Genomic DNA, 24343 nt, shown 5'->3' on the forward strand with positions numbered 1-24343 from the left:
TAAAAAAGACGAGAGGAAATCCAAATCAATAAGATCAGGGATGCCGTGGGAAAAAATAGAACAAATACTCAAACAACTACACAATTATAAAAAATTATTTGAAGAATCTATACTCACTAAGGAAAGAAAACCTAGCAGAAATGGATGAATATTTAGACAAATACAAATTGCCCAAACTGAACCAAGAACAAATAAATCAATTAAACATACCAATGTCTTACAATGAGATAGAGAAAACAATCAGAAATCTTCCTACAAGGAAAAGCCCAGGACCAAATGGATTTACTTTGAAATTCCATAAAACCTTTAAAGAGGAACTAATACCAATACTCCTCAGACTCTTCCAAGAAATAGAAACAGAGGGAGCTATCCCAATCTCATCCCCAAACCAGGCAAAACCGTCAACAAAAAAAGAAAAGTACAGACCAATTTCCCTGATGAACACAGATGAATAAGAGCCTCATGGACTTTACTGCCTGGGCTGATTTCAAATTCCAATCCTTGCATCTCAGGTTACTAAGTAACTAGGATTTCAAGTGTGAGGCACAGATACCCAGCCATTTAATTTCTTTAAGTAAAAAGATAATATGAAACATAATGTGTATATTGAAAACTATTTTACAGTACTTTGATGATGATCATTATGGTATAGTTGCAGCATATTTTGCAGATACATGCTTATTCTGATTTCTTGATTATGACTCATAAATTTGCCACTATTAAAACATTAGTATCTTCTATCCCCAGTACTTTCCTGTACTGAGATCTCTAATATTTTGCTACCTTTGTGCCATTTGATATTACTTCTCACTGTTCATCAGGATGAAGTGTAAGTGTTGATGCTGGACATGATTACTTCAACAAAAATCACTGCCACCAAACCATACATGCCTCTGACTTTATCCTTTCCAATTAGTGGAAATATCATCCCTTAACAGATAACTAGTATATCCAGTTGCCTCTATATGTGAAGAAGAGAGAGATACATTAAAAGAAGGCAAACAGAGAAAGAGAGAGAGAGAGAGAAAGAAAGAAAGAGAGAGAGAGAGAGACTTCATCTCTTCTCAAGCTAGCTAGTAAAACGTCTCTAAAGAAAAATTTGGATCTGGATAAAACATATAGAAATTTGACCAATCATATCATGCTGTTTCCTTGAACACCCCAGCCTAGTTTCACAGCAAAAGCAGCCATGATGCACACCCCAGAGTCTAGGAAGTCTGAGAGTCTTAGTCATTTATCACAATGTATCTAAGTAGGATGAAGGCAGATGCCATGGAACATCTTACTGAGGTGAGGTAGGAACAAGTTAGGCCCAAAGGTAACTATGAAGGAATTTTTCTAGATATCCATGTGGTTTCCCTGCGTGTGGAGATGTGAAGGCTGACCTCAACTCTCAGGCTTTGGAAGAAACTGGAGAGATTTGGAACAGAAACCTCTGTCCAGGGTTGACTTTCTTGCTCTGAGAAACAGTCACCCTCCAGAGTGATGGAGCTGAGAACCTGAGGTAGCAAAGGCCCTGCCATGTGGTGGCCTTGGATTCAGTGAAGAAAAATGTTCACCATTCACTGGAATTGAACCCAGCTGAAAGGAGCTCACTTTTGCCTGCTCTGTGTGGCTGAGTGATTTCCTGCTGTTCTCACCAATCTCAAGGAAAGTCAGCAAATGTCCCTCATCCGGAGACTCCTCTCAGCCAGCATGATTCACCTCAGAAATGTGAGGACTGTTGATCAAGTGTGTGAATTTTTTTTTTTTGCCAGTCAAGGGGCCTAAATTCTGGGCATGGGCACTGTCCATCAACTCTTCAGCTCAAGGCTAGGACTCTACCCCTTTAGCCATAGCGCCCCTTCTGGCTTTTGCTGTTTATGTGGTGCTGAGGAATCGAACCCAGGGCCTCATGCATGCAAGGCAAGCACTCTACCACTGAGCTACCTTCCCAGCCCCAAGTGTGTGAATTTTAAGTCTATTGCATATCTTGCTCATGCTGAGGATTCTGAAAAACAGGTTCTGGGAGAGCACTAAAATTTCAAAATCTTTCCACCTCCAATTCCTTCCACATACACTTATAAGACACTTTAATTATTGCTCCTACTGAAAATTCATGCTGAGTGGGCAAACATGGTTTATCACACCTCAGAGGGCAGCGTTTGTTCTCACACATCTGGGTGAACTGGAGATCTTACTCCATTTAAAGAATCCTGGAAAATGAAGCATCGTTGTCGGGTGTGCTTATAAATAGGCCAAATGAAGTAGAAAATATTCAGCAACAAGCACCTAAAGAATCATGGCAGTGTGAGTAGTGTCTCAGGCACATGTGCACCATGACAGCTGTGCAGCCGGCTTACCAACCTCAGGTTCCTATTGACGAAGAGGCAGCATCACTCCTGTTCTCAATATCTTCCTTCCTTCCTTCCTTCTTTCTTCCCTTCTTTCTTTCTTTCTTTCTTTCTTTCTTTCTTTCTTTCTCTCTTTCTTTCTTCCTGCTTCCTTCCTTGCTTCCTTTTTTTCTTTCTTTCTTTCTTTCCTTCTCTGCTGGCTCAGGACCAAAACATTAATTTATTCCTCCAAAGTTATTAATATTTGTTATTTGGAGAATTCATGCTATTACACTAAAACAGGAGGGAAGTATACTGCAATGTTATCTTGCCCAGTAAGTATTTATCCAACAGAAGCCAAGATAACAACTACAGGTGTTCTCTCTTTGCTTCTGACCATCACCTGAATAGTTACTCCATCTGCTAAGGCCAGCCTAGACCTGACCAATAAATCATAGCCACCTCTGTAAACACCTGCCAGATAGAGCAAATGAGAATTCTTGTTCTCAGGTACTGTACCTGACCTCCGACATGGCTGCATGCCTAGAAATGTGATGGTGTCAATGTCTTTCAAGATCTGAACTGTGGGTCTTTGTTGAGTGTGAAGTTGGCTTGTCCTCTGGTGGTGGAATTGTGACATTACAATCTTTAAGACTTTCAGAATGTAGTCCCCGTGTCTGAACTGTGGATCTTTTCTCCAATATTCACAAATCTGGTCCTAGTCCATCTGGTTAAGGCCAGATTCAGTAGCGAATGCAAATGGTTCCTCCTCTCAGACATTTTTTTAGCAGTTTATGAAAAAAAGAATAAGGTCATCATTAATTCTGATAATTTAATGGCCACAAAGTTGTTGGTTAACTAGGATGTGTGTTCCCTATGAGATGTCAAATATGTGATGTTTGACAAAGTAGTAGGGGTCCTGAGTGACACTAAAATGTACAATGGTAGGGTGATGGCTCTGGCTCAGACTTTACATACCAGCCTCATGCTGTAAAACCACTCACTGACTACTTGTGCTAAGAGATGGAATCAATCAGCTGGTCCACCATTGTTTTCAGCACTACCTCTTGGCCTTGAAGGTGGTCTTGACCATCTGATTCCTGTGGAAAGCAACAAGTGCAACAATTGCATTGACTTGTATTTGAACTTCGACATTGTATCCTTAGGATGAACACCATGGAACTCAGCAAATAAAAACTACATGGTTCTAAGCCAATTTTGTGATTTCCACTGCTGCAGTTCTTGTTTAAACCACTCACATTAACTCATTTGACTGACTTAACAAACAGATAGAATAAATAGAACAAAATCAGAATAGGAGGAGGAAGTAATATTTAATAGATTTTACAAAAGAGTCCTTTGGGAAGAGTAACTGCTTAGCTTCTGATTCTTGTGGTCAAATTGAAGGTGAAAATACTTTCCTGGAAAACTCCTAGAGGCAGATCATTAAAGGTTTTTGTGAAGGAGAAGGGAAACAATAGAGATCAAACTCAACTTTATGTAGAATTATTTCTTATAATTTGGCATTTTAAAAATATTGGGTCTAAAAAAATATTGAGTGTAGTGTCTCATAGCTACAAGCCCAAATACTTTGATTGATAAAGATAAAGTGGGTAATTTGAGGACAATTTGAGAGATTAGCAGCATTAATGTGAAGTCTTGTGTCACAGTGATAGCAAAGATACACTGAGAGCATCTCAGTCAATGTCTCTAAACCTATAGACAGGTTGCAAGATCATGAAAGAGTGAACTTATGTGTTTAATCTTCCCTTGAGAAAAGAGCTTCTCCAGACATCCAGCTCATGCAAGGCTACCTGGAAAGTCATTTGACTTGGATTAGTTGCACCAATTTTCACCCCTCAAACAAGCTTTGGGTATTTGGAGAATAATGGAACCAATGACAAGACCCAAAATAAATCCACATAACTGTAGCCATTAGATATTTACCAGTGTCAAAAGAATGTGTTGTCAGCCTCTTCAGTAAACGCTGCTGGCAAAATTGGTTAACTACTAGTAGAAAACAAAAGCTAGATCCTTACATATCACCCTGCACCAGACTCAACTCCAAATGGATCAAAGACCTCAGAGTCAAAGCAGACACTCTGAAAATACTACAGGATGGAATAGGAGAAACCCTAGGTCTTCTTGGCACAGGCCAAAATTTTCTTAATAGAGACCCAGAAACACAACAAATCAAAGAAAGGTTGGACAAATGGGATAGCATTAAGTTGCAGACGTAGCTAGCAAGAACAATAGAAAGCCCACAGATTGGGAGAAGATCTTCACTAACCATAAAAAAGACAAGGGTCTCATATCTAAAGTATACATGCAACTCAAAAAATTAAACAAACCCAACAGCAAATCTTCAAAGAAACAACTGCCCAATAAATAAGTGGGCTAAAGACTTACAGACAAACTTCTCTGAAGAGGAAAGAAGGATGGCCAATTGACACAGGAAGAAATGCTCAACCTCTCTAGCCATAAAAGAAATGCAAATCAAAACAACATTGAGATACCACCTCACCCCAGTTAGAATGGCTATAATCAAGAACTCTAATAACAACAGATGCTGGAGAGGATGTGTCCAGAATGGAACCAAACTGCATTGTTGGTGGGAGTGGAAACTTTTCAACCACTTTGGAAAGTAGTATGGAGGTTCCTCGAAAGACTGCACATAGAGCTCCCCTATGACCCAGAAATCCCACTTTGGGGCATTTACCCAAATAATCACAAACAAGACCATTCTAAAGCTACTAGCACAACTGTTTATTGCAGCATGATTTACAATAGTTAAGCTATGGAATCAACCCAAATGCCCCTTAGTAGATAAATGGATCAAGAAAATGTGGTATATCTACACAATGGAATTCTATGCCTCCATCAGAAAGAATGACATTGCCGCATTTGTTAAGAAATAGAAAGACTTGGAAAAAATTATATTAAGTGAAGTAAGCCAGGCCCAATGAAACATAGGTCCCATGATTTCCCTTATTTGCAATATGTAGTATATGTCTGAGACAAGCAGAAAAGGTCAGATAAGTTGATGTTAGGTGAAATGAACCCCAAGTTAAGTATTCAAATGTTTTTTTTCTTTCATGAGATTGTTTTTAACATATTTGGAAAATGATTTCTTTTTTTGCATTGAATGTTCCTCCTAGATTGTATAACCCCTGCTTTTACTGTATTTGATGTTGGTATAATTTGTGGAGGGGAAGGGAAAAAGCAAATTATTTAAATAGGGATACAGGTGCATCCGTTGCAACAATATGTACAAGTTGTTGTGTAGAAAAATGAACTTTACAACTTTGGCAGGGCGGGAAGTGTTTGCGGGGGGGAGGGGGGGGGGAGACGTGGAGGAATGGGAAGGGGAAACAAAGGAGGAGGCAACAATGCTTGATAAACATACTCATTATCTTGCCCATGTAATTGTAATCCCTCTATATGGTATTTTCACAATTAAAAACAAGAATATCTTCAAAAATTGGGGATGGGAAAACTGGGTATCTACATATAGAATATAGAATCTATTTCCTTGATCTCACAATTTCAAAATAAAATGACAAATGGATCAGATATTAGTGTGAGACATGAAAGTTTAAAACAACCCCAGGAAAACAAGGAAAAATATTTGAAGATAAGGTCACAGGTAATTATAAACAGGAATCCTGTTGCATATGGGCAAGAAATGACAATGGGAAACACTTCAAACTAAAATGCTTCTGCATAACACTAAGGAAATATATATATATATACATAAATAAATATATATTCATATATGTGTATACATATACATATATATTTATAATATATATACATATATACATGAATATTTATATATACATATATCAATATATTCATATACATATACACATATGTCAATATCTTATTTATCTATCTTCACATATATCCTGGATGGTGTCTCTGATCTTCATTTTTGCTCAAAGCTAGCACTCTGTGCCTTTGACCTCAGCTCAACATTTGGATTTTTGGTAGTTATTTGTGGATAAGAGTCTCATAGCTTTTCCTGCTCAGGCTAGCTTTAAACCTTGGTCGTCAGATCTCAACCTCCTGATTAACTAGGATTGCAAGTAGGGGTCACCTGTGCATAGCAGGAAATCAAATCTTAAAGCAAGTAATTTATTTTCTATTTTTATATGTTGTATTGTTTTACATCTCACTTGTTTTATTAAGGAAGTTCTTTCAATTGTTTGTTCCTTTGTAAATTCTTGAACAACTTGCGATGTTTTATACAATTTTCAGCTTTTATACTTTCTTCCAAGACTTAATGAAGTTTTATTTTTTATGATTTCAGACTTGTAGACAAAACAAACTATCAAATTTAAGTGTATTCTATTGCCATCGTTTAGGGGGAATATTTCTGAGAATTTGGGAAATAGTGATGATCCTGGGCTGTGAGCTATCTCAAACCATCATTATGATCATTACCTTTGTTGTAGAAGTGAAAATGCCTGTTCCTTCTCTGGTTTCTTGCAGAGTTGCAACATTAGGGGTTTGTGCATTTCTTGACATAAACAGGCTGACATCATCACAGAGTTGAGGCCTGGAGAATACCCCAGAGTGGTTGCTGGGTCAGGTGAGAGCATCAACAGCTCACACTGGCTTTTTCCACATTCTGTTGAATCCCAGGCTTATGTACCCAAAAGCCTAGGAGAGCTTCACAGAACTGGAGAATTCCTCACACCTAGTTCCAACTTCTCTATTTACTTAGGAGAACAGAAGGTAATGATTAGACTCATTTCCTGTATTAAAACAAGTCCTGCTTGGAGAATTCTGGCTGGCTTGTGTTTTACTATGTGAATCCCTTATCTGAGAACAGACATTGGCCATGTCTGTGCTTCAAAGGACAGAGGAGGAGAAATGAGACAGAGATACAGAGGAGCCTTTGCAGAAAGCTGAATGAAAAGCTTGCAATAGTTGTGAGCTAGGCTGCATGTGAGAAGCACTGTCAATAGGTAAAGGCACCAGAAAGTGCAGCTGGGGCAGCCCAGCCTCTCACTTCTGCTTATCTGGGAGATTTATGTTATGGGTTGTATCACTGTGGGTGGTCTACTATCGTACTGCAGACAGTAATAAGTGGCAAAATCTTCAGGTTGGAGGCTCCTGATGGTGAGAGAATAATCTGTCCCAGATCCACTGCCACTGAACCTGGATGGGACCCCAGAGGTCAACCTTGAAGTGTAAAAGATCAGAGGCTTTGGGGCTTTTTCTGGTTTCTGCTGATACCAGTTTAAATAATTGCTAATACCCTGACTGGCTTTGCAGGAGATGGTGACAGTGTCTCCCGGAGATACAGACAGGGAGGAAGGAGACTGGGTCATCTGGATGTCACTTCTGGCACCTAGTATTGGAAGCATAAAAGCAAATATCTACATTATTAGTCATGTTATTACAGATTTCCCTGAAGCCCAGTCAGCACATGCCATAATGGATAGAGAAATACTATCCTTCCTTACCTGGAAGGCAGAGCAGGAGGAGCCCCAGGAGCTGAGCAGGAGTCCTCATGTCCATGCTGTGTGCTGACTGGGACCGACTGCTCAACAGGTTATGAACGGCCTATATGAAGTCATTGTGACAGTGGGCTGTGACCTTGGTATATGCAAAAAGATGGAAACAGCTGCAAGACTAGCTCATCTCACAAAATCATCACAAGTCTATGGTGCCCAAGTATCTTACTTTAGAACAGAGAATGTGATTTACCTACACATCACAAGTCATGATCAATCCTCTGTCCTATGATTATATCTATTGGTGCCTTCAGGGTGAGGACCTGGTTTACTTGAGTGTCTTAATCTCAATTTTATGTAACAACATGAAAGAGAGGATTAAGGAGAAAAATGAGTGTTTCAAGCTCAAGATATCAAAATACCTGTGAACATAAGAGAAAATGGAGTTTGTCATTTAAACTATTCTAAATCTCTAGACATTGCATCATGTCACTGGCAGGGCAGGAAACATAAGCTGCTATATTTTCCAGGAACTCATGCTTCAGTCTATTCCAAAACGCACATAAACACAAGATAAAATATGAATACAGGCTAACACCTGTAAACCTACCTGCACAGGAGCCCGAGATCTGAGGATCATAGTTCAAAGCCAGCCCAGACAGGAAAGTCTGTGAGAGTCACCTCCAATAAACCACCAAAAAACAAAACAAAACCCAGAAGTCTTGCTATGGCTCATGTGATAGAGCAGTAGCCTTGAGCTGAATTGCTGAAGGATATCGCCAAGACCTAGAGTTCTAGCTCTACAACCAAAAAAATAATGGCTTCTCCTTCAGTAGATGTGAGACTGAGTAAAGTTCTTCCTTGGTTATGTTACTTTATTTCATAAGATAGAAAAATTATTAAAAGCAAGAATAGTAATTGTTCAAGTATGCCATGTCCTGAGGTTTGATGGCTCAAGGGCTGGAGCCAAAGCTTGTTGCTAACAGAAGACCAAAGTTACTTCATTATTTGTGACTTGTCACAATGACCGTGCACTTTTTTTTTAACTGTTGCGTTTGAACTCAGGGCCTGGGCGTTGTCCCTGAGATTTTGTGCTCAAGGCATAAGTGCTCTACCACTCTGAACTAGAGCTGCACTTCTGTTTTTCAGGTAGTTAATTGGAAATAAGTGTTTCATCGACTTTCTTGTCTCAGCTGGCTTCAAATTGTGATCCTCATATTCCAGACTGCTGAGTGGTTAGGATTACTGGCATAAACTACCAGTTCCCAGTTCCTTATGGATTTTTAATGCCTTATTTTCTCAAATGCCATACTGTGTTAATGTCTCATGTTCTCAAAAGGGCTGTAGTACATCCACAGTTCCAGTACCAGTTTAATATTCCAGATCAGATTCAACGTAAATTACTTGCAAGCTCCATCCCATTAAGCACCTGTTCCGTAGTCCTCTTACATCTCTTTCTTATCACATGTGCCCAAATTTCTGTTACTACCTGGAGATAAGCGGGGCTCACCTCTACTTTCTATATCTGCAGATCAGAAGTAGTACCCTAAACTAGCAATGGAGAGAAAGGATAGCTGCTGTGAAGGTTGAGTAGCATTGTAAATCATTTTAAATATCTCTTATTTCTGCATTAGTCTAGGTGTGAGAGGGAGGCACAGATATGTTTGGGAAGTAACTGCAGTTGTTGGAGTAAGCTAGGCATTCAGGATGACACTATGGCAACTTCTGATTATTTAAATGGGATTGGTAGATTTGGCAACTTAGAAAATGAGGTCTGTTAATCGGGTTGAAACAAGACTAAGGACAGGGTGGCACAGCCCCAGGTACTGTGCTCTGATCTCCTCCCTGGGGAGGATGCAGGTACTCCATTCAAGAAAGGCTGAGAATTCTGGGGAATCTATGTGACCTGGGGATTCAGATCCATTGAATGTATATCTAACTGTTGTCCAGCCTTGCCTCTGGGAATTTGAAGAGCTTGTCTCAAGACCTGATTTTTTTCTAACATCTTAATGACCTTATACATTGTCAAGAGCTTTCTAGAGTCTGTTTGCAATCCCAGTGATATTTGTAAACATTTATTGACTGAACAGTTCATAAAGAAATTAGGACGGCAGTAGAAATTTCTCTTTTAAGTCATTGTTCTATCTAGATCTCAACTTATATCTATTTACAATTAGTGGGGCTCAGAGTGATGCCTGGTTTATAATCATGGAGGAAAGGGAAATTTTGAACCCTTCCTAACCCAAGTTCATCCTGGATTTTTAGTTTCAGTGAATCCTTGTGAAAAGATCCAAACTCATTTTTCCATATTATGAGAATACAAAGTCTTAATGTGAAAATGCATTGCCACCCAATTTAAAAAAATTAAGAATTGATGGGGAATGGCTCATTTGGTAGAACACTTGTATAGGAGTCAGGAAGCTTTGACAAAATAAATATATTCTCCACTTTGTCACTCAATGTATTAAACATACACATCCTGTTATTGGAAGAATCTGTATATTTTGAAATTGCTTTCTTGTCTGCTTTTCTTTCTGAATTTGCATTGAAAGCATATTGATTAATAGAATAATGACATAAAATAGACCACATTTAAAAAGCTTTACATTTATATATATTTACATTTATATGAATTTTAGAATTATAAAATTATAAAATCTATTATTGGTGATTGAGGGTTGTAATGAGATTTTTCCTCACAAGATTCTGTGCCTTTGGTTCTGCTAGATTGAGCCATGAAGGGGTGTGTGTGGGGGGGGTTCCAGTTTAGTCCTCTCAGCTTCTGAAGTACTCTGAACCCAAGTTCAACACTGCTGATGTGGTGCTGGTCCTGGTCCTTCCCTCTCCTGGTCTTTGGCTCTGTGAAGATTCCAATAGAAGGCCATTGTGTCAGAACTCATCTTTATCTTTTTTTTTCTGAGATGATTATTAATTACAAACAAATGGAACTGAGAATTGGGCTAACATGTGAAGCCTCTTAATTCCAACTTTTACATTCATAATTCTAAGCACACACTTGGGAGCTTGCATGAGCTTCTTGAAACACTAAATCCTCACTTTTCTGATATTATCTCATTTCTTCCTTGTCTTTGAGATCATCTTGCTCTTGAATTCTTTTGTTTCTTCTGAGCAAAATAGTAGATACCTTTTCTAACAAATGGAAATTAAGTTGAAGAAGACGATTTGCCAATAGAATTGGAGCTTCTAATCTAGGCTGGCTTGAATGAGGTAGGGGTTAGCACATTGATAATGATTCATGGACAGACTATAGAAATATTTTGTCCTAGCCGGGCGCTGGTGGCTCACGCCTGTAATCCTAGCTACTCAGGAGGCTGAGATCTGAGAATCGTGGTTCAAAGCCAGCCCAGGCAGAAAAGACCGTGAGACTCCTATCTCCAATAAGCGACTAGAAAACCGGAAGTGGTGCTGTAGCTCAAGTGGTAGAGCATTCACCTTGAGCTGAAGAGCTGAGGGACAGCGCCCAGGCCCAGAGTTCAAGCCCCATGACCGACAAAAAAAAAAAAAAAAAAAGAAATATTTTGTCCTGTAAGCTGGATATTTTTAAAGTAAGAAATCAAAATATCACTTAATACAGATGTGCTTGGAGAGGATAGGAAGACATTAATTTTCAGAAGATCAGTGGCCTGCATAAATTGTTTTGTAGGTTCTTTAATAAGTAAATTCAGAAAACCAAAAGTAGATCATTTTTATTTGAGCAACTGTTTTAGTTTCTATGAAGAAACTGATTGAAAATAATCTATTTTATAATTTAGTGATGTGGAATGTCCAAAATAATTGATGGGCACTCCTCATATGTAACGATTGGTTTCAACTATTAAATCAGAGACTCAGTGCCATCGGTATTTTGCTGGAGCTAAGAAGAACAGAATGCTAGATTGCAGACAGAATTCTTCCTTTAGAATCTGGCTGCTTCTGAGAAGCACTGTCAACAGGTAGAGGAACTAGGAGAAGCAGCTGGGGCAGGCCAGCATCTCACGTCTGCTTTCCTGGGACGTTTTTTTATTATGGCTTGTATCACTGTGGGAGGGTAATTAATACTCTGTTGACAGTAATAAGTGGCAAAATCTTCAGGCTGAAGGCTGCTGATGGTGAGAGAATAATCTGTCCCAGATCCACTGCCACTGAACCTTGATGGAACCCCAGAGGCCAAGCTAGTTGCATAAGAAATCAGAAGCTTTGTAGCATTCCCTGTTTCTGTTGATACCAGGCTAAATAATTGATAATACTCTGACTGGCTTTTGCAGGAGATGGTAACTCCGTCTCCTAGAGATGCAGACAGGGAGGATGGAGACTGGGTCATCTGGATGTCACATCTGGCACCTGGCATTGGAAACATAAAAGCAAATATCCACATTATAAATCATGTTATTACAGGACTTCCCTGAAGCCACAGGCATCACTGACCACACAGGGTGAGAGAAGTATTATCCTTCCTTACCTGGGAGGCGGAGCAGCAGGAGCCCCAGGAGCTGAGCAGTGATCCTCATGTCCATGCAGTGTGCTGACTGTGACTGACTGCTGCACAGGTGTGAACAGCTTATTATGAAATCATTGTGGCAGTAACATTTGAACTAGGCAAATGCAAATTAGCAGGACTGGGCAAAGATGGATAAAGCTGCAAGGCTGGTTCAGCTCAGGAAATCATCATAGGTACATGATGCCCATGTGTCTTAGTTTTAGACTAGAGAATATGATTCATTCAAACAGGACAAGTCACAATCAGTCTGCTGTTCTATAAGTAGATCTAATGGTGCCTGCAGGGATGAGGACCTGCTTTTCCTGTGTGTGCTAATCTCAATTCTCTGTAATGACTCTAGAAAGGGATAAGATAAAGGCAAAGTGAGTGTTTTATATAGATATATGGAAGAAGTGAAGGTATGGAGAGAATAGAGATTCTGGACATTTTAAACTGGTTTAATAACTTTATGCATTGGAACATTCTTCCTGCCATAGCAAGAGAGATATAAGCTGTTTTTATGTCTCAGTCTATTCCAACACATACATATAAACCTAAAATAAAATGTGGATACTCACTAGGCCCCTGTGGCCCACTACTGTAATCCTAGCTACTCAAGAGCATGAGATCTGAGGCTAGTGGTTCATAGCTAGGCTGGGCCAGAAATTCCATTGAAATCCTATCTCCAATTAACCACTAGAAAAATGGAAGTAGCACTGTTGCTCATGTAGTAGAGCACTAGCCTTGAGCTGAGGAACTCAAGGAGAGCGCCTACACCCAGAGTTCAAGCCTCTTGACCACCCCCAATCCTCACAAATGTGGAATCTCCTTAAGATCAGGTTTAAGGCTGAGGCAAATTTTCCCTCATTTGGCTTTACTACATAAATTAGAAAAACACTTAAAGCAAGGAAGCAATTTTAACAATGGCCTAAGTAAGCCATTTCCTGTGGTTTGATGGCTAGGGGGCTGAAACAAAAGCTTGTTGCTACTAGAAAAGACCAAAATTACCTCAGTATTTGTGATATGCCACTATCTAATTTTGGACTTACAACCACATGTTATCAATTTACATGCTATGTTTAATAATCTTACGATGACATACAATAATTCAAAAAAGCAAGACGATTTATTTATTCAAAATCTGCTTCCTCACGTGAAACACTAATAATTAAGATGCATGTAGTGTCACATGGAAGGTGGTCAGAACCAAATCAGTGAGTAAGGGAAAGGACATTGACACAATGGCTTTATATATCATGTTGTTTCTTTCTCATTGGTCTTCCAATGTAATGATATCTTCTCTGGGTCTTCATTATGTTCTCACCCTTGCAAATAAATAGGATGATACCCAGATTCTTCCTTTCTGTCTGTGAATATTAGCAATCTCAAAGCTAGATCAGGTCAGAGAAGTTGTCTTTAACAGGTAGTGAGGAGAGCAAGGCAGACTGATAGCTCCCAACCAGAAAAATTGCTTTGATCCAGAGGCTTGTGAGAGCTTTTTTTTTTTTTAACCTAAGTAGAGAATAAATTTCTACTATCTTGAACTTCCACAGGCTGACTCTAGTGTTCCAGAGGTCTGCAGGTGAAGGGCCTGGAGAAATCACTGGCTAAATATATCAAGAGTGTATTGTTACAAGGTTGCCAGCCCTGCCCCTAATGATCTTCACTGGATACTGGTGTGTAAATCCTGCCACCTGCTGGAAGGGATGGTCAAAATGAGGACAGCTTGTTTTGGTCTAAGTCAGAGCCCAAGAGAAATCTAGGTATAGATGGTACCTGAAAAGACCGCATTGGGATATGATAAATCATACAGGATTCTAAATAGCTACACAAAATCAGACCATAAGAGAATATTATTAGGAGAGAAACAATTAGGCTGAATGTCTACATGCCTCTTCATATTTACATAAAATTATATATATACATATATATCTAAAGGAACTCAATGATACAGAACAAAAGATCTGTCTTTCTTCTTTTAATTTTTGATGATTCTGTGATTCTGTTTTCTTTATATATGGTGAATTCAAGTGTACATACTCAGGAGGGTTGAGGGAATACAGAATTGTATAGAATTCGAGGTAAAAATTGTGAATAGGGGCAGCAGTGGAGCTCACGGACATGGATGGCAATGAACTATACAACTTTATATATTTCATAGGTGGAGACATGAGGGTGGGACTGGGAGAGAGTGAGGGAATAGACAAGATAGTACAAAATTATCTCATTATCCATTATCACTGTACTCATCTGACTCATATAATTATAATCCCTCTGTAATTCACCTTAATATCACAATAAAATAAATATTTTTTAAAAGATGAATAGTACTTATAAACATTGTGAAAAAATGGAGAAAAACATAATGGAAAGACACAATTTGCCAATGTGAGGAGGAAATCAGTTCCCAATGTATTAAAGAATTGACATAAGCAACTTTTCCAATAATTCTGAGATCAGAAAATACATCAACTCATAAAAATGAAATGCCATGAATTCAAAAAGAATAGCCAACATTGGGAATGATGCCCACTGTGGGTGGTCATCAACTTAGGGAGGAATTCTTCGCCTATTTTCATACACATGCAAAATACATATACAGACACATATAGAGAGTCTATTAATATGTTATAGAATGTTGATTACAAGGTTTTAAAGAATTCAATCAGAGTGAAAATTAAGCTAAACACTATTATTACACCCAGATAAATCCATTGTAGTTTGGATATATTATTTTTCAAAAATGCATACAATACAAGCTGGGCGCCAGTGGCTTGTATTACAATGACCTGAATGCCTGTAATGTTGGTTATTCGGGAGGTTCAGATCTGAGGATCACAGTTCAAAGCCAACCCAGGCAGGAAAGTCTGTGAGACTCTTATCTCCAATAAACCACTCAGAAAACCAAAGTGGCACAGTTGCTCAAGTGGTAAAGAGGTAGCCTTGAGCTGAAGAGCTGAGGGAGAGCACCCGGGCCGAGTTCAAGCCCCACAAATGACAAAAAAAAAATGCATCTATTACATATATCCTGCAGAACCACTTTAGGTAACCAAGCTACCTTACATGCCTCTCTGAACACTTCCATTATTCTGCTGTTGGACAAATACATCTAACATAAAGCCTTTTTTTATAATCATTGTATATTTTACTGGAAACTGTGGCTTAGTACCCCTGATTGCTATCAATGAAGAGTATTAGTACTATGTATCAACCACCCATGTAAACATAAGCATTGAAAATATGAATCTAGATTGCTACTGAGCACACACTGCTTTGGAGACAGTGGAAAGAAAAAAAGAATTACAATTATTGATCCATTGGAATGAAAACCATTGTAAGTTGAAGATTACCTATGTATAAAAAGTGTGGACGTCCAAATTATTTAAAATTACAGAAAATCTTTTTAAATTAAAATTTAGTGGTATAGATAATGAAGAAAAGCTAGTGTCAGAAAAAATATACATTAAATATTATTAGCTTATTACATTTTTTACAAATAGAAAAGGATGTAAAGGTCTTAGACAACCTGTTAATAGTTGCAAAGATATAGAGTGAATGGACACAGAAGACATATAGGTATCAAACCAAATAATTTAGAAATAAGCTACTAGATATAAAAGGTTAGCTTCATTTTAGTTTCTAAATGAGTAGGAACACCCGCCGGTGCATTTTTTCACCTTTCTTCTCTTTGCCTATTACCATTGCGATAATAAGCAAAGATGGGGTAACTGTAGGACAGCTTGTCTTTACCCTATATTACAATCATGATGGAATATCAGAAGAAAATGCAATAAAAATAAAATAGAAATGTGAGAATTTCTCTTTAATTAGGCACAGGGAAAAGACAGTCAGGGCACTAACCCTATCTCCACAAGGATTTGAAGCCTCAGTTTCCCTTGTTATGTAACAGTTTTAAAGATGAGAAATATTCTGAATAGATAGAGAAGGAATTATGTCATGTAATAATGTTCATGGTGAAGCTTATCTTCAAATATTCTCTAGTTAGTTTGTTCTACTCCATCTTCCCTTGCCACTACATACTCTTCCATGATTATGCAGGATAACAGTCAATGATGCAAACAATGACCATGGGAGAAAGCAGGACTGAGCAGAGAGGATACAGCTGGAGCAGTAAAATCTCTGACTCATTCTCTGTGAAGTTTGTGGTGGAGGCTGAAGTGCTGAGAGGGAAGTTTACAAAACTATGGAGAGGAATAGTTGGTTATGTGAATCACAGGGAGGCTGGTGATGGTCAGAGTGAAATCTGTCCCAAATACTCTCTATGGAACCCACCACAGTCCCAGGCATCCAAGAAAATAGCCAGCAGATGAGCCCAGTAGGAGCAGGATCTATTTTGTTCTGGTCCTAGGCTAAGCCATTCTTATGGTTGGAGCTCTTTAAAAGACTGGCTTGACTTGATATTCCTGGTGACGATCTTTCCTATACATACTGTCACAGAGATTAGAGATAGAATAATCATCAATTCTTCAAAGACACTTTCTATCAGGAATAGAGAATGGCCACACATAGCATCATTGGTCGCATTACAATGTGCATGGGTAAGTGGTTTTCCAATGCAACAACTTTCAGACTAATATAGATGATTTGCTTTATTCTATATGCCCCAAATCAAGTTTTAGTTCTTCAGGATATCACTCATTGAAACCTTCAGTCTAAACCCCCAGAAGCAGGATGAAGGGGAGTGTGTGTGGTGGCACTTTCTTGATGTCCTCACTCATCTGAATCACTCCAGAAAATTCTTTTGGGAAATCCTGTAACCAGACTCTGAGCAGCCAGCCATAGTCCTGTAGATCCTGTGTAAAGCTTCAGCAAGGGTGAGAGCCAAGAGGATTTAAACTGATAAAAGACAAAATACCATATCTTAATAGGTTGGATTACAAGAATACTGAAAGTTCAGAATCAAAACTATAATGACCTGTATTCTTCAGTTAAGTTTATAAATGCAAAATAGATTTATATTAATCATTCTAATTAGCCAACATCAACATAGAAAAGTAAATTAATAACAGTATGTAAATGTGAACATATAACATATAACATATATGCTTATTTGCATATACCCAAAGCACAGTCCACTGACTTGAGGATTTCTTCATAGTCCAGTCAAATCCTATGCTGGTGTAATTCTCAGTCAGCACACAGCATGGACATGAGGTTCTCTGCTCAGCTCCAGGGGATCCTGTTGCTCTCACTTCCAGGTAACAAAGACAGCACTGTAAGTTTAAGCACAGTGTGGTGAATTCATACTGTCATTCTAGGGAAGTTCTGCTACAACATGCTTATTTATTTCCATGTTCTCTGTCAGATACCAGATGTGATATTCAGATGACCCAGTCTCTGTCATCCTGTCATCTCCAGGAAAGTTTCATAATTTTGGCTAACAAAGATGAAATAAAATTAGTAGAAATAATAAATTCCATACTTTCTGTGATTGTGTGTGTGTGTGTGTGTGTGTGTGTGTGTGTGTGTGTGTGTGTGTGTGTGTGCGTGTGTTTGTGCATTCTAGTGGTGGTACTTGAACTGAAGACCTGGACACGGTCCCTGCATTTTTGTGTTCAAAACTAGTGTACTACCACTTGAGCCACAGCTCCACAATTTGCATTTTTGTTGATTAATTCGAGATAAAAATCTCATAGACTTTCTTTCCTGGGCTGGCTTTGAGCCATGATTCTCAGATCTCAGTCATCTGAGGGATTAAGAATTAGAATTTCCAGGTAGAATAAATAGCCAAACAATTCCAGGCAAAAAAGAAATGCTGACATAAGCTCAATCCCAAGACTCAAGCTCTACTATGAGCTATACTAAAAAAAAATCTTGGTCCTGCCACAAAAATATACCCAACTATGAATAGAACAGACTAGAAGACCTAGAAATAAAACCATATATTTGATATAGTTTGATTTGGAGTCAAAGTATACCCTGGGAAAATGATAGCTTCTTCAATAAATGATTTTGAGAAAACTGAGCATCCATATGCAGGAAACTAGAAATCCATCCCTGTTTGTCACCATGTACAAATATCAACTCATAGAAGATCAAAGACCCCAACATTAGACCTGAAATTTTGAAATTACTACAAGAGAGAGTAGGAGAAATACTAGAACTCATTGACATAGGCAGAAAATTTTAGGATAGAGTTTCAAAGTCATACCAGATAGGAGAGACATGACAAATAGGATTGCATCAGACTAAAAAGTTTCTGCACAGCAAAGGACATTGTTACTAAACTCGAAAGATAGCCAACAGACTATGAGAAGGTCTTTACCAGCAATACATCAGACAAAGCCTAATATCCAAACTATCCAGAGAACTTAAGAAACTACTCCCTCCCCAAACTAGTAAATCAGTTAATTAATGAGCAAAGAGCTCAGGATAAATGACTTAGAAGATGAGGTAAGAATGGCAAAGGAACACATAAGGAAATGCTCATCATCCCTGGCCACAGAGGAAATGAAAAATAAAACCACCTCATAGATTCCATCTCACTCCAGTAAGATTGGCCATCATTGTGAATTCAAATAACAAATGTTGTCAGGGATGTGGAGGAAAAGCAATCTTATTGAACTGATGGTGTGAATGTAAACTGACACAAAGACTCTGGAACAGTCTGGAGGTTCCTCACAAAATGAAACATAGATCTTCCTTGAAACCCAGCCATACCTCTCTGCATCTGCCCTGAACCTCACAAGCCAATATACCATATAGACACTTGCACATCCATGTTCACTGCCACACTATTCAAAATAGCCAAGTTGTTAAAAGAGCCGAGATGCCCTACAATAGATAACCAGTTAAAATGTGCTACCTATTCACAAAGGAATTGTACATAATCATTAGAAAAAATAAAATTATGTCATTTGCCTTGAAATGGATGGACCTAGGAAAAATCATGTTGTGTGGTGTGCCAACTTCAGAGAGAGAAGTAGTACATGTTTTCTTTCATGTGAGGAGTCTATATCTAAAACATAGGTCTCTAGGCATGTGCACAAAGTGAGACTAAAGGAAGAAAGAGGAACAGAAAGACACAATGCCTGTGTACTTATTTTTTACTTGAAACATATATTATTTTATTGAAAATATATTGTACAGGGGGATTACAGTTACATGAGCAAGGTAATGAGTTCATTTCCTACCCAGCAATTTTACTCCCTTATTTTTTCCTCTACCATCCCTTTCCTCCCCACCTCCCCAACTCCTCCCGATCAACTCCCCAGCAAAGTTGTAAAGTTCATTTTCAGCATAGTGTCTTGTACATCTTGATGTTACAATGTGTCATCCTGTATCCTTATTTCTGGCCATACAAAATAACATTTATAAAAAGGAACTCAAAAACATGGAAATAAGACATATTTTCTTTATTACTGTTTTGTTTTCTTGTCTTGTTTGTTTGTTAGTTCGTATAACTTGGGAGGGTAAGGGGAGTCACAGAAATGTAGGTACAAAAGGTGAACAAATGCAGCAATGGTACGCAAGGACACTATGTTGAAAATGAGCCATAAAACTTGTGGATTGTCCTTTATGGAGGAAGCTTTGGAGAAACTAGGAACTCATGGAACATTCCTCAATATAATAAAGGCTAAATACAACAAACCTACAGTTAGCATTATACTAAATGGTGAAGAGTTAAAACTATTTCCTCTAAAGATTATGACAAGATGGTGTGCTCTATCCACTCTCTTCATAATAAAGGATTGGGAGGATTAACAATGTGAAAATGGCAAAACTGCCAAGATCTATCTAAAATTCAATGCAATACCCATCAGTATCCCACCAATATTTTTCAATCAACAAGAAGAAGCAATCCAAAAATTCATGTGGAATAATAGAAAACCCAAATAGCTAAAGCAATTTTTAGCAGGAAGAACACTGCTGGAGGAATATCAATACTTCAAACTCTATTATAAAGCTGTACTTACAAAAACAGCTTGGTACTGGCACATGAACAGGCTTGTAGAACAATGGGATAGAGTTGAAGACCCATAAAGGAACTCCCAGACCCATGGCCACCTAATCTTTAATAAGGTAGCCAAAAACAAAGATGGAAGAATGACAGTCTTTTCAACAAATGGTGCAGTTAGAATTGGCTATACATGTGTAGAAACATGAAAACTGAATTTAAATCCTTATATTATCTCCCTGAATCATAATCCACTCCAAATGTATCAAAGACCTTGAGGTTCAAACACCAGTACTACCAATTTGACAAGCTTCAAAATGTATTTGTGTGAGACTCATACCACTTCTCCTATAGCAGTGTTTGGTTAGAGTCCTGTTTTTGCAATATTTCACATGTCTTCCAATCTTCAGCTTACTTTACAAGAACTTCCTCTGACCTTTGATCCTACATACTCAAATTTTTCAGCCTATGGTCTCCTCTGCACATTGTCAAAATTTGTCTTAGGAAAGGGAGACTTTCATCCTGCTCTCCTCTACCTTTAACTCCTAATCTTCCTTCCCACTTTCTCCCTCCTCCTTCACTGAAGGACAATATTTTGAGGAAGTTAAATTGGAAAGTTCTTTTGAAATTACATGATTTTATTATTTTTGTTAGTTGTGTGGCTTGAACACTTGGCCTGGGCACTGTCCCTATGCTCTTCAGCTATTCAGCTCAAGGCAAGCACTCTACTAGTTCCTGTTTTCTGGTTTATTGTAGATAAGAGTCTCCTGGACTTTGCTGCCTGGACTGGTTTGGACCGTGATCCTCAAATAAGCCTCCAGAGTAGCTTGGATTACAGACCTGAGCCACCTGCTCCCAGCTCTATGATTGTATTTTTTACTGCTGTTGTTGGAAGTGGGTCTTGAATTAAGGGTCTGAGTGTTGTCCCTCAGCTAGTACTCTACCAGTTGTGTATCAGCTCCATTTCTATTGACTTTTACAGTAGGTTTATCTGTAAAATTCACAATCCTAACAATATTAGAAACAAGATAATATGAGTATATTAAAATACTTCTAAAAGTCAACATCTATTCACAATATTCAAAAGCTACTAGTGTCTAAGTAAGACAGAAATAATGAAAAAATACACCAAAGTGGTTTGAAATATATGTAAAAAATTGATAAGTATCATAATAAGTGGTGAAATATTTTAACATTTTCCCCATCGCATTGTTTTAAATGTTGAAATATTTACTATCATATTCTCACATACAAAATTATACAGGATGGTTTCCTCCAAATTCTATAAAGCAAGAGGTAAAAGAAGACATTAAATTTGAAGTGAAGAAGCCAGGTATTTTCTTTTGCTGATGAAATTTGTACAAATAAATTAAAATGATTAAAATAAATCATAGGATATAATAATAACTTAGTAGAGTCTATGCAAACACAGTGAATAGAAAAAAATACCTCTTTTAGAGTAAAGAAGACACAGCTACTCAAATGCATTTACATAGTCATAAATTGGAGAACATCATCATTTTACATTTTCTATAGGTTGAAACATAGAATCAAACCATGTGAAATTAAAATTCCCTAAAACAATATTTAAAGTAGAAAATGCAACCTAGAATTTCCATGGCAATGTAAGACACTCAGGATAACCCAGAAAGTATTAAGCTCAGAAATCTGCCCTTGTTTTCCAACTTTATTTTCATTTTTGTCTTAGAGCATCGTGGTTAAGTCAGTGTGCATGCAGTAGGTGCAGACAGAAAAAGAGTCAAGTTGACAGCTCAAACAGGAAATACACATCTTCTGGCTCATGGAATTGTAAGCCCTCTGTGCAGATCCTTAATAATAACAATAAAAATGTCAAGAGCCAAGTACTAGTGGCTCATTCCTGTAATCCTAGCTAGTCATGAGGCTAAGATCTGAGGTCTGATGTTGGAAGTCAGCCTGAATAGGAGAGTCTATGAGACAATTATATCCAATTAAGCACATAAAAAATCAGAAGTAGAGCTGTGAATCAAGTGGTAGAATGCTAGCTTTGAACACAAAAAGCTCAAGGAAGAAGCAAGGCCTTTCCTTGAGTTCCATCCCAAGGACAAGAACCAAAATGAAAACAAACCAAAAAGAAAAACAGTAACGATCTGGTCCACCAGTGTACAACCTGGTGATTTCTAACAAAAGAATGGAGTGGGGATACATTGGTGTAATTATTGTTTTGATGTGCTGTGCAGATTCTTCTAATCATTTACTTGTGGAATCCTCCAGTATTTCCTGTAGAGTTTCTGCATGATGAATCCTACTGAACATGGACAGTAACAAGACACTACATTAGAATTACTGAAACCTGAAATCATATGCTAGGGCAGAGGGGAGGAATGGAGGATCACCTGTCAAGATCAATCTACAAGCATTTGGTACTCAGCCTTGGTTTCTAGACAGGGAATGGACCTAGGTAAGAAGGCCTCCAGTTTCACAAGTAGATGATGTGGGTCTGAGGGACACCAGAGAATACTCCACTTCTGTATTTATTTATTTATTTATTTTTAATTTTATTTTATTTTGTTTGAGAACATACTGTACAGAGGGGTTACAATTACATGGGCAGGATAATGCATACATTTCTTACCAAGCATTGCAGCCTCCTCCTTTGTTTACCTTTCACCTCCCTTCCCAGCCTCCCCCCTCCCCCCCACCCAATCATACCCCTCTCCCCCCCCCACACCGACATTGTAAAGCTGGTTTTGACATGACATTTTGTACTTCTCATTGTTGCAACAGGTCCACCTGAATCCTTAAACGACTTGTTTGTCCCCGTCTCCTCCACATGTTATACTGACATCAAATATAGTGAAAGCGGGGGTTACACTGTGGGGGAGGGACATACAAAGCAACAAAGAATCTTATAAATGCGTTAGAAACACATGCATGAAAGAAACAAAAACATTAAAATACATATTTGAGGGTTCGTTTTCCTAACATCACATTCTCTGACTTTTTCCGCTTGACTCATACCTCTACTAGATATTGCAAATAAGGGAAATCATGGGACCTATGTTTCTTTGGGCCTGGCTTACTTCACTTAATATAATTTTTTCCAAGCCTTTCCATTTCCTAACAAATGGGGAAATGTCATTCTTTCTGATGGAGGCATAGAATTCCATTGTGTATATATACCACATTTTCTTGAACCATTCATTTACTGAGGGGCATCTGGGTTGGTCACTTCTGTATTTCGCCTCACTCAATAAGCCAGTCTTGGAATGGCTATAGGCTAATAATTTCTTCTATTAAAAAGAAACTCTACATGCTTGAATTAACTAACATGTCTCAATTTTACAAAAGAAATCCATATAACACTCTCAAAGTTTCCTCCCTTGTTATGATTTGTGTGCTCTATTGAATCAGGAGAGGCATTGCCAAGCATGTACTTCTGCAGACAGAGAGGTAGAGTACAGGGAATTCTGCCAAGATGATTCTCCCAAAATCTTCAAGTGACCTTTAGATTCTAGATGTATCAGAGAAGCTGTGTTATCAGGTGGAGGCACCAGGAAGGGCAGATGGGACAGTCTAGCCTCTCACTTCTACTTCCCTGGGAGCTTAATGTTATGGCTTGTATCACTGTGAGGGGGTAGCTACTATGCTGTTGACAGTAATAAGTGGGGAAATCTTCAGGTTGCAGGCTGCTTATAGTGAGAGTAAACTCTGCCCCAGAACCACTGTTCTTGAATCAAGAAGGGACCAGAATGGTAATTACTTTGCACCATACATGAGAAACTTAGGCGCTTTCCCTGATTTCTGCTGAATCCAGTCTAAAGAAATGCTAATACCCTCACTGGCTCTGTAAGCCATGGAAACTCTGTCTCCCAGAGATGTAGACAGGGAGGTTAGAGACTCTTCATTTGGATGTTACATCTGGGACCTGGCAGTGGAAACATAAAACAAATACCATCCTTGATAATCATGTTACAAGAGGCCTTCCTTGCAGTACCAGAGAGCCCCTACTGTACTAGGCTGAGTAAATCACCAGCATTGTTCGTCCTTACCTGGGAGCAAGAGCAGCAGGAACCCCAGAAGTTGAGCAGGGACCTTCATGTCCATGCTGTGTGCTGACTGGGACTTACTCCTTCACAGAGTGTGAGCAGACTATGAAGTGTTCAGGCCAGTGGGCTCTGCTCTGGCCACA

General features: G+C 38.5%; 2 gene segments (V, D, J or C); both read right to left on the reverse strand.

Annotated features, from left to right (window-relative positions):
* Positions 1 to 7348: 7348 nt before the first annotated feature.
* LOC122116795 lies at positions 7349 to 8123 on the reverse strand. The segment is given in 3 exon segments: positions 7349 to 7671; positions 7787 to 7919; positions 8031 to 8123. Coding segments are annotated over 2 exon segments (378 nt in total).
* A 3600-nt stretch (positions 8124 to 11723) lies between these two features.
* LOC122116796 lies at positions 11724 to 12314 on the reverse strand. The segment is given in 2 exon segments: positions 11724 to 12118; positions 12237 to 12314. Coding segments are annotated over 2 exon segments (450 nt in total).
* Positions 12315 to 24343: the final 12029 nt, after the last annotated feature.

This window comes from Dipodomys spectabilis, unplaced genomic scaffold, assembly GCF_019054845.1.
Source record: "Dipodomys spectabilis isolate Male_0828 unplaced genomic scaffold, ASM1905484v1 ptg000137l, whole genome shotgun sequence".
NCBI lineage: Eukaryota > Metazoa > Chordata > Mammalia > Rodentia > Heteromyidae > Dipodomys > Dipodomys spectabilis.